The sequence below is a fragment of the Carex rostrata genome, chromosome 23, assembly GCF_964058835.1.
Source record: "Carex rostrata chromosome 23, lpCarRost1.2, whole genome shotgun sequence".
NCBI classification, from domain to species: Eukaryota; Viridiplantae; Streptophyta; class Magnoliopsida; order Poales; family Cyperaceae; genus Carex; species Carex rostrata.
The window spans coordinates 600,135-611,805 of record NC_135940.1 but is presented as its reverse complement, the minus strand read 5'-3'; the positions used below and the strand labels follow the sequence as shown (position 1 = coordinate 611,805).

General features: G+C 32.9%; 1 protein-coding gene across 1 annotated transcript; it reads right to left on the bottom strand.

Annotated features, from left to right (window-relative positions):
• Positions 1–603: 603 nt before the first annotated feature.
• LOC144574477 (putative arabinosyltransferase ARAD1) lies at positions 604–3,535 on the bottom strand. The gene is made up of 3 exons (XM_078324432.1): positions 3,339–3,535; positions 2,154–3,075; positions 604–1,474 (listed from the first exon to the last, which is right to left on the bottom strand). The coding sequence occupies exons 2-3, from the start codon at positions 3,018–3,020 to the stop codon at positions 917–919; spliced, it is 1,425 nt and encodes a 474-aa protein (XP_078180558.1). The 5' UTR covers positions 3,021–3,075; positions 3,339–3,535; the 3' UTR covers positions 604–916.
• Positions 3,536–11,671: the final 8,136 nt, after the last annotated feature.

Genomic DNA, 11,671 nt, shown 5'->3' with positions numbered 1-11,671 from the left:
AATCCGGATTATATACCAATTTAACACGAACTGTCTGAATTCTTTATGTAATAATTCAAATTTTCATTGAGTTCTGCAGACCATATGAATTTCATTTTTCTTACAATCTTCTCCAGTATTACATATGCAGCTTATATGCACACGATGACGGATCGATTCATATTATGAAGTTAAATTTATATTTTCAAATTTCAAAAAGCCAAACAGTTAAACATAATTTCGGTATGAAAATTTACTTGAACATCAAATTTTGCATTTTTTTTAGAATTTGTTTTCTATCATTTTTAAGTAGATAATAAATCATTATTTTATGAACCGATTTTTAAATCAAGCAATTTTTTTTCTATCTAAAAAAATTGTAAAATCAAGTTTCTATTTTTCTTCGAAAGATCATGTTTAACGGTTTAAAATTTTAGAACAAATGTTTGAAAAATAGAGATATGGATCAATAGCACGGGTCAATTCTTTAATATGCAAATTTTCATATCCACACTCTAGATACAAATATTACATCTACATGTACTGAAAGCATGAGAAAATTCAACCAGGATTCCAATTATTTATCAACCAAGCACATCTCGTCTGATAAATCAGATTTTATCTTTCAAGTAGGATTGGATTCGGATTTAAAGAATTCAGTAACTTTTGTTATGTAAAATCTACTGATTTACAGAAAAATGGCCACTAAAAAAATGCTGGAACATTTTCTTAATGAAAATTCAGTGAGAATTTAATCTAGTTGTACTATCCTATCACTACAAGACCCATTTTTTTACCTCTAGTATAACACAGGCAATTATTTCCTCATGGCCTAATTCTACCAACATTTCATCATAAAGAATGAAATCTAAAACCTAATCCCAGGAAAAAAAAAAAAAAAAACAGATTTTAACCTTTCATGGTCCAAAGTGCTCTACTAAAACCCATCAATAACAGGAAACTTGCCATCACCACCACTCTGCCTCAGTGCTCTCCCAAACCTCTGATACCGTCTCAACCGGTTCACCTTCAGCCTAATTGCCGGAACCTTCCTAGCCAACGCCTTCCATATCATTTGCACTGCATCATCACTCTCGCTCGGGTACCGGTATTCAAAGTACTTATCAACCTCCTTCAACCTCTCCCACATAACACTCCACCTCTCCTTCCCAATCCCCTTAAGCAAACCCATCAAATACCCTTCCTTGGTCGCATCTGCTGCTCTGACAAAAATGCAAAATTCAGAGTAGTCCAAGACGTCTTCAAACGGGAGCTCGATGTCGTCAGAAATTATGACGGGAACACAGTGCGAGACGATGGCATCAAAGAGGCGGTTGGAGGAGGGGGTATCGCCCGCAATGTTTAGGCAAAACTTGGAGCCGTGCATGCCCTGGGTAGCTTTGTTTATGCCGTTTGCTTGGATGCTACCAAATGCAAACTCCACTTCTTTTTCATTTCTTAGCAGGTAGTACAGTTCCTGTCTTATGTTCCCTCCCTGCAAAATTGAATTTTGAAGTAGAACTTTGGGTTATTTGGATAAAATTTATAAAAAATTTATGCTGCTTAATTGAAATCGTTAAAGACATCAAGAGAATTTTTTTATGGGCAAATTTTAGCAAGCAAGTGCAATATGGTCATTTCCTAATAGATTGTTTTGACAGTATTATGAACCACCAGAACAACTGAAACACAGAACTGGTTACTGTCTTTCAATCTTCGCAAGAATGTTGGCCTTTTGTGGTTAAAGATTTGTCGGATTTTTCAATAATCAGTTGACAATTAGGAAAGTATATTATTTATAGATTTCAAATTTCTGATCTTAATTGTTGAGAAAATCTTGAAAGATTAAACCAAAATAAGACATGTAGCTTCTTAAGAAAGCCAGAAAGGCCAACAAACATTAGGTGCACACTTGCATTTATGAACTAATAATTGCATAATATTATAGGACATGTAGGTACCAACATAAATAAACAAACTTGTTCTTTTCTTTCCTTCTAAGCATTATTCCTTCTAATCAAAGTCACATCTACATTAATTAATGTTATTTCTATTCTTTCCATGTCAGTTTTTTCCGAAGAATCGTAGTGAAATGACAAGGGTACCTAGAAATGTGCCGAATGTAAATAATTACACCTAAAAATCTAGATTACAAAATAGTAACAAAATTTTACCTCTTTCCTATAAATTGCACCTCTGAAATACAGCAGAGTTGACCGATCATCATACCCAGCTGAATCATTTACGTATGTTTTCGCTAAGTGCTTATAAGGCGCAATGATATCCTTCTCCAAATTGGCCACATTCGGGTTATACCTTCCGAAATCTGACAGAATAAAAACACATGGAAACAACACTGACCTCGCATCCAACATGCTATTTGGGTGGTGTGCCAATATGACGTGGTCCCTACCGTTTGACCTCTTATACTCTTCACGACTTGTCACGTACTTAACCAAATTTTGTTGTAACTTCGTATTTTGGCTAATTTTCTCTGGAGGAATTACCTTTGAGTACCGATTATAGCTAAGAGATGAGAAGAACGGTACAAAAATTAAGTCAGCTTGGCCTGGGTCAGTGACTCTGACAGCTGTGCACGGACTGCGCCGGGCCGGGTCAGTAGAGGACAAAAGATCTAATGTTAGCCAGTATTCTATGCTATGTTGTAAATTTAACCCTCCAGGATAATTGGGAATTTTCCTGCGCAAATCAGGCCAGACCGAATCTCCATCAGGCTTCCAATCAAGGAGCCCAAAGTGAAATTCTGGAGGTAAATCATACATGTAAAGCTTCAAAATTGCATTGTCTGGGTTGCAGATTTTCAAACTCTGCAATTGGGTCATATTTCTGAAATAAGAATCATCAGTTTCATAAACAGAGAGTGCCTTCTCACTAGGTAGGAGGTTTCGGTCAATGATGTGGGGGCGGCCGGTCGATCCCAGGTACAGCATTGAAGCAACGACCAGGATTATAGCCATGGCGAACCAGATAAAGAGGGTTTTGCGAATTGCAAAACCCAGTTGATGGTTTCTTTCAGCCATGGTGATAGAAATGGAAGCTCGAAATGCGCAATTAATGGCATGAACGACCAGTTAGCTGAGGTCAGAAAAGAAAGGAATTCATCAGATCATCAGTGAAGTCTCTAAACAGGAAAAAGAAATCCAAAAGTCGAGATCAAGACAGATAAATGGCCTGATTTGAGACTTTTTTTTCTCAGTGAAACGCTAAATTTGGTAAATTTTAACCTTTCTTTAGTAAAAACCGCTGTCTCACTGTCTAACTAGAACGGATTCAAAATTTCAAAGGCACGATTTCTTCATCGTGACAATCGCCATAAGAAAATGAGATAGAATTTGTACCTCGATCGAATTGGAAGAATTTCTTTCAATTGAATTGAAGGCCTACAATGGCAACGAAGAACGAGAGCGATCGCATCTTAGCGATCAAGCCAAGCCAATAACCCGATAAATTGTAAGCTAGATTGCTAGAAGAAAGAAAACAAAGGTCAATAAAAGCGAGAATAAACAGACTCGGTCGAGTGTATTTCTCTTTCTCTGTCTCTGGTTTGCAGATCTGATCTCGCCTCCAAATACCCCACAGTTTTCTATTAATTATGTACCAAGTTACTGAGAAAGGGTCCCACGAACTTGATGAGATCATCTTAGATTTGACACAGAAAATGCTACAAAGAAAATATGCACAGAATTCGTGTCCTTTGTCACGTTCTGGTGGCCTGGCCTGGTGGGGACTCGTGAGTCGTGACAGATGAAAACGCCCACAAACGGGCTGAAATAATTGCTTCGTCGCTCCGACTTTTTGCACTAAATTGTTAAGACATTAATTAGATTAGAGAATCTTAGTGTTCGACTCGGTTGGAATTCATTTAAGATTATTTAACTATTAAATTTCTCTATCTTTTATTCTTGACTATTAATTTTTCCAAATTAGCACTTGGTGAAGACCTGTTCAAGTAAACTAAATAAAAAAAAAAGCCGTTAAATTGGATCGTAATATAATTAAGCTGGATTATAAAAATAGCAACAATAATGGTAGCAGTGAAGATGTCAGTATATGAACTCCTAATTTAACGTTAAAATGGTTGAATTTGTAAGCTCTTAGACATTTTGATCTGCTTTTCTATATTCATTTGCTTTGATCAATTGGTCTCTATATTTTTATTTATCTCTTCTCATTTAAAATAATATGGGTTTTCGATGCGCTTAAGGTACAATTAAACTCTTAAAATTGATTGTCACAGTAGTAATCAAGTTGTATTTTTTTTATATAGAGTTTTAACTTTTACAGAAAATTACTTGTTTTAAAAATTAGTTCAATTCAAAATGTATATCAGAAATGTTTCTTTTTTAATTTAGTGTTTTCATCATATCTAAAAGTTATCATTTCCTTTTATCTTTTATTAGAGAAAACTCGGAAAACATTTGATAAATATAATGTTGGTAATCATAAATCATTTGATAAACGATACAATTAATTTCCATCACATTTTATCATTTTTCATTATTTGATTATTATGAAAATTAATTATCATCTCGTTTATTAACTATATAACGACGATCATTTTTATACAATCTTAAATGTACTTTAGCTTCTTAACTTGACGGAATTACTATTCAGAAGATATACGATCGACAACATAGTAATAGTATACCGACAGTATTTTAATCAATTAGTGATGATAATATTCGCGGATACCCTCACTTTTAAAAAATATATTAGCTGATTCGCCTTCCAAAAGAGATCAAAATTAACATGATCCTTAGTTCGCATTCTAGCATAATCATAATTAACTACTAGTATAAAAAACAGCCTAACTACTAGCTGACACAAACAAACAAAAACATCAGAATAAGACCAAATATACTGAAATCTAACAAAATTTGGCTTTACAGCCTTTGCCACTCTCTTAAGCATTTCCTTCATAGGGAACCATTTGAGCTGGCTCATCGGTGCCAGTTGTCTCATCGTCAGGATGCCAAGCAACCAAGCAACCAAGCAACCAAATCCCCAAATTAAAATGAAGCTTGCTATCGTGAATGCAAATGCGTCTTCTAGCTCCACATGGTGCGTTCTACTTGGAAATTGATGAGAATTGTAATGTTGGTGATATGAGATGGAAAATCAAGGGACTGACAGGAATTGAATTGGCGTGACAGCTCAAGCACTCTACTTTTACTACAAGGGAATATCACTTGATAATAAATAACATTAATTAATAAAGATCTTAGGATGCAAGATGGCGACCACATTAGTTTAGCTGCCCTCCATGCCTCATAGCCTCATAGCCTCATAGCTCTACCAATGCCAAACACCAAGTCATAACAAAAATAATAACATTAATTAATAAAGGACCTATAGCTCAAATATAGTATAGTATTAATTTGCTGTTATTAAGCAACTTTTTCATTTCTGAGTCCTTACCTGGGTTTCGATTTATTCTGTTTTTATCATTATTTATTATTAAAGGCTAGATTTGTAGCCGGCCATCTCAGATCAATACACTGGTGGTTTCATTTTTTTCAAATAAATTGGGGGTATTTTTATGGCCTACTGACTAGTGTTTGGTAAACGGTCCGGGCAAAATCCGGGCACGGGCATGGGTAGACACGGTCACGGGTACACGGGTACAACGGGCCAGGTATCACGGGTTTTTTTTCAAAAATACTGCCCTGCCCGTTTAATACCCATGCCCGTCACGAGTTCAGGGGCAGGACAGTCCGGGTAGGGGGGCCGGGAGGTCCGATCCGGTTTTTTTTTCTGTTTTTTCCCCCTTTTTTCTGTTCTTTCTGTTTTTTTTCTTTGAAAACCAATAAATTGTAAATCCAAATTCATACCAATTAAAATTCATTTCACATGGTAAACAAATATAAATTCATACCAATTAAAATTCATTTGACATGGTAAACAAATATAATTAATTTAATTTGACAAACATGCAAACTTGATTATGGTCTTTATTAATAAATTAAGCAATTTGAATATCATTTGCTCACTTTTGTGTTGATTAATTTAAATAACACAATACGGATCTTCTAACATTTTATCTGTAGCTTCAACTAATATAAATAGCACACTAACTCACATCTTATATGTAGCTTCAAATAATATTAATAAATAGCACACTAACAATTATATATCCATCATTATTCCTTAATAATATGATATGAGATTGGATGTTGTTTTATTTAAATAAGCAGTCTTGATCTGTTTGAATCTCTCAAATAAGTATCATACATACAAGCCAAGCAGAGCCTAATCCATAGAGCATTAATTTTCCTTCATAAAGGACTTCCTTCAGAGCATTAATTTTTCAAAGGTATTCAATTTTTGAAATATTTGACAAAGACTTTGCATATCTTTCAATTACAACAAAGACCACAATTCCAACTTATTACAAATAATATCAAATTAAAAAAAATTAAAGGTGGATATCCACTAACAACGGTCTATCTTGACAATATTCTTAACAACACTATCTTAAATCAGATAACAAAAAAAAAATAGAATAAGTTAACATGCTATTTTCATTATAGATTACTAGTGTATCAATTTATATACTATTTCATTATCATTTGAAATCACCTCAATAAATCTTCATATATATATATATATATATATATATATATAGAGTAGAACTAGGGTGCTCTTAAGCTCATCAAAGTTTTGGTGAGCTTAACTCTAAAACTCATAAAATCAATTTCAAATGACGAATCCGAACCGTTGAAACCCGCCTACCTTACGTGTGATGCATCTACATATGAAATTTTTAAACATTTGAATTAATTTAGTATAAAGTCAAGCAGTCAAAATTAGAAGGTTAATAAATTAATTTTAGTGCATTAAGTTTTGAACGTTTTTTGACCACTTGACTTTATACTAAATTAATTCGAATATTTAAAAATTTCACATATAGATGCATCACACGTAAGGTAGACGGGTTTCAACGGTTCGGATTCTTCATTTGAAATTGATTTGATGAGTTTTAGAGTTAAGCTCACCAAAACTTTGGTGAGCTTAAGAGCACCCTAGTTTTGGTGAGCTTAACTCTAAAACTCATCAAATCAATTTCAAATGACGAATCCGAACCGTTGAAACCCGTCTACCTTACGTGTGATGCATCTACATGTGAAATTTTTAAATATTCGAATTAATTTAGTATAAAGTCAAGCGGTCAAAATTAGAAGGTTAATCAATTAATTTTAGTGCGTTCATTTTTTGAACTTTTTTTTGACCGCTTGACTTTATACTAAATTAATTCGAATGTTTAAAAATTTCACATGTAGATGCATCACACGTAAGGTAGGCAGGTTTCAACGGTTCGGATTCGTCATTTGAAATCGATTTAATGAGTTTTAGAGTTAAGCTCACCAAAACTTTGGTGAGCTTAAGAGCACCCTAGTTTTACTCATATATATATATATATATATGAATCATTGTTAATTTTATATTTATTTGATGAGCTGCAAAACTTATATAAATTTCATTATTTTTCATATATGTGATATGTATTAAGTACAGATTATATTGTATTTGTCAGATTTGAAAACTATAAATAATATTCTATAATTGTGAACATTGTCAAATTAATATGTTGTCAAGGAATCTCCAACCATAATTTTTTTAAGGGAAGTATCTACTGTTAGGTTAGTTCACATTAGCAGAGTAATTAAGAATAATACACAACATATTCAGTTGAGAAAAGGTTGTACAATATAGAAAAAAGAAGAGAAATATAATCTCTCTTTAAAAAACAGAAATAAAAAAAAAGAACTTAAAAAACAGAAATAAAAAACAGAAATAAAAAAATAGAATTTAAAAAACAGAAATAAAAAAAACAGAAATAAAAAAAACAGAAATAAAAAAAAAACAGAAATAAAAAAAAACAGAATTTAAAAAACAGAATTTAAAAAACAGAAATAAAAAAACAGAATTTAAAAAATAGAAATAAAAAAACATAATTTTTAAAACTAAAATAAAATAAAAAAAACAGAAATAAAAAAGCAGTATTTAAAAAAAAACGGGTAGGGGTCCGGATCCGGGTAGGGAATGGAGGGAAATGGGGATAATTTTAGTTTAAAATTTGAATTTTAGACCAAAAGTAAAAATAAAAAAATAAAAAAAACTGTCACGGGTTCACGGGCACAGGCACGGGCGCACGGGTTCACGGACACAGACTCACGGGTATGGGTTCAAGGGTATGGGGGGTCTGGGTTCTCACAAGTTTTTTTTTCAGAAAACCGGGTCCGGCCCGTTTAACACCCGTGCATATCCGTGGCATGGGCACAGTCCGGTCCGAGCACGGACACGGGCGAACCAGTCCGGGTTGAGCCCCCACGAGTTTTTACCAAACACTACTAGTGACTGATATGCTTGAAAAAACATAACTTTTGGATTTATAATGGACCTATTTCACTATTTCTCCTCAAATATCCCACAAACCTTTTTTGGGCCTAGTTTAAAATTAAAATAATTACACCACACCAATAAGCTACACCATTATGCGACATCAAATCAAGAAATCTTCTCCCAGAAATACTGAAGGTAACAAGCTTTTGTCTCTTTGCTTTTTGACCGCCTTTCCCATCATGTCAAAGAGGCGAGAAATGTAACGCATTCTCCAATTGAATATCGCCACGTGGCCTCGTGCAGTGCAGTGTACCATTGCTCAGTTCGCACATCTCGCAAGTATATTACAATATTAATCTTTTGTTGAGGAATATTAATTGGTTGGTAAGAAGTAAGAACAAATACCACATTGTGTGTAGAGTGTGGTGGTGAATGCACAAGGCGGTGCTCGAGAACTCAATACCACAAGCTAGCCATAGTGCATATTCTTTTGCCAAAAATGTTGCCGAAAGTGCCTATGCGTGCCACCCGGCTTCTTCTACAATTGGAAGACCAAGCGCGGCGGTCCCAAGTGTCCGTAGATTTTCTTTCTTTCTTTCTGGGCTACTTTAGTATTGGATGGAAGCCATTTGGGCCTTTTTTGTTCTGGGCTAAATTGTGCTGTTTGTATTAAACTGCGGTTCTGTGATGGTCTGCAATGAATTAGCCCAATTTAATAGCAGAAGCCTCCACAGAACAGTCTACTCATTAATCATGATCAACTTGCACTATGGCCTATGGCCTATGGCCTATGGGGGCCTGTGGGTGTGGCTACTAATATGATTCTTTTTGTTCCCATGGTTCTGTTTAAAACAGGTTATACCGAACTAAACAAAACTTTTCAATCATCTTAAAAAAATTTAAAAAATTAACATAAAATATTTATTTTATGATAAATCTTCTTATTTTGGTTCAGTTTAATAAATTCAAATTTTGTTTGGTTTGTTTGATTCTTCTTTATAAGTTTATTTCAATCAATTCAGTTGTATTTTTTAAAATCAAATAAAATTTTAATTTATCTATTTCATTTCGGTTTTAACTTACCCATACTGATAAACAACTCTATATCTAAGGTTTTCTTAAGATAAGTTTGTCATTTTTTTCTTATAGTTTCATTTTCATTTTCTCTTCTTTTATATATACTTTGTAAATCTCACCTAGGTAACTTCTGAAAACTTTAAAAAACATGTAACTAATTATCAGTAGCAAAGTAACATTAAATCAAAAATAGACAGTTATCTAATTCTGAAATTTAAAAATAGGATATAGGTTTATACATAAGTAGATTATTGCTTACTTCCGTAGAAATATTTTTCTACTTTTGAATAACTCATAACTTGAATTAATTAATTTATAGCAGTCTATAACCTGCTAGTGGTATTATCAAAAAAAGATAATATACTCTTCATAAAAAATTATAACTGCTCCATGCCAATTACGGTTAATATGAACTTGACTCCTCATAACTTGAATTAATTAATTTATAGCAGTCTATAACCTGCTAGTGGTATTATCAAAAAAAGATAACATACTCTTCATAAAAAATTATAACTGCTCCATGCCAATTACGGTTAATATGAACTTGACTCCTATTTTTTACTAAAGGAATTTAATAAAAGAAAAAAATTGTTAGCTAAGTCTACAAGCTATTATTAGATATCAGAAAGTAGAGTGAAAAAAAAAAAACATGTCATTTCTTGGTGTTGTACCGTATCGTGTTGTGATCAAGTTAATTTTTTACGTGCCGTGTCGTACTGTGATTAAAATATCAAGGATGGTCATGGCACGTGAATGGTTACGCCACGTGAGTTACGGCCGTGTCCAAACGTGTTGTGACTTGAGTGACTATTTGATCATAATTTAGGTTTGTTTATTCAAAATTCACAATTTTCAAGATAAAATGGTTCTAATTACACGTGACTTGTGTGATCACATACTGTGCTGTAACTAGATCTTTCGTGTGCCATATTGTGTCATGCCAATTTTTTTAAAAATAATCACAGTACATAACTAACACTCATAACGTACCATTATATGTCGTCATTATACAATTCCGTGACAGAATCGGCTCCACCGTGCTATCTTTTTCACCCTATTGGAAGTGCTAGTGATTTCCTACTGTTTATCACTTTGAGTTTCACAGGAATCAAATTGGCAGTTGCAAACTACTGGACAAAAATGTCCCTTTACAAGTGTCACACATATGAGTAGGGAATAAAGTACCGTACCTCATCTGCGTACCAATCAAATTAAATTAGGAAGGATAATTGATCACAGTTGAGACAAGATAAGAAGGAGAAACAATCAATGTCTCCTTGAAATGTTAATAATGGCATGATTTGATTGCCACTCGCAATTCTTTAGTTGAGTTAGATTTTCCCTTTCTTTTAAAATATTTGTTTTAGGGTTGAGCCTCCATTTTTTAATTAGAGATTGATACAAAACCAATTTACTATTTGATGAGGATTCAATTACACCATTATAGTGACGCATCTTAATACCATATGTTTACTAGTCATTTTACAATTTTAAAATCCAAAAAGATGATCCGAACCCTTCAACATGATCTCCATATTAAAATGTGCTTGGAGACCAAATTTTATATTTTTTTTGGAAATTATTTATTATTTATTAAGAATTTTTGAAAATTATTGTCTTTTAATGATACAGAATTATCTAAAAATAATAATTTTGTACAAATATTAATAAATACTAAACAAATTTCGAAAAATATAAAATTTGGTCTCCAAGCACATTTTAATATGGAGATCATGTTGAAGGGCTCGGATCAACTGTTTGAACTTTGAAATCACAAAAATAACTTAAAAACATATGGTGTTAAGATGTATCATCATAAAATGATGTAATTGAATCCCTTATCTTACTGTTTTTGTTTTATCTATACATATTCATAAATAAACTCCCTATCTGGATTTCAAATATGTAGTTTTTCACGCAAAGAGAATATATTATAATCTTAGTCGCTAAATCAAAAACCGATTCTTGTTGAATTAGAAATTTATAGAACCATTACTTTGAAAAGGTAACAATACTTTAATAATGTGTAAATATCATAGTAGCGTTTTGTGAGGAATAAAATTATTTTATGTGTCAATTTACAAAGTTTCTTAATGCTATTGCGCCACAAAGCATTTTGATTAAATACAATATCCCCATAAGTTTTAATTCTGACAATCACCCAAAAACTTCCAATATTAAAAATACCCCATATAGCTTCCTTATTTCCATGACCTAAAATTTGTTTTGTCTGTAATGTACAAATGATGAT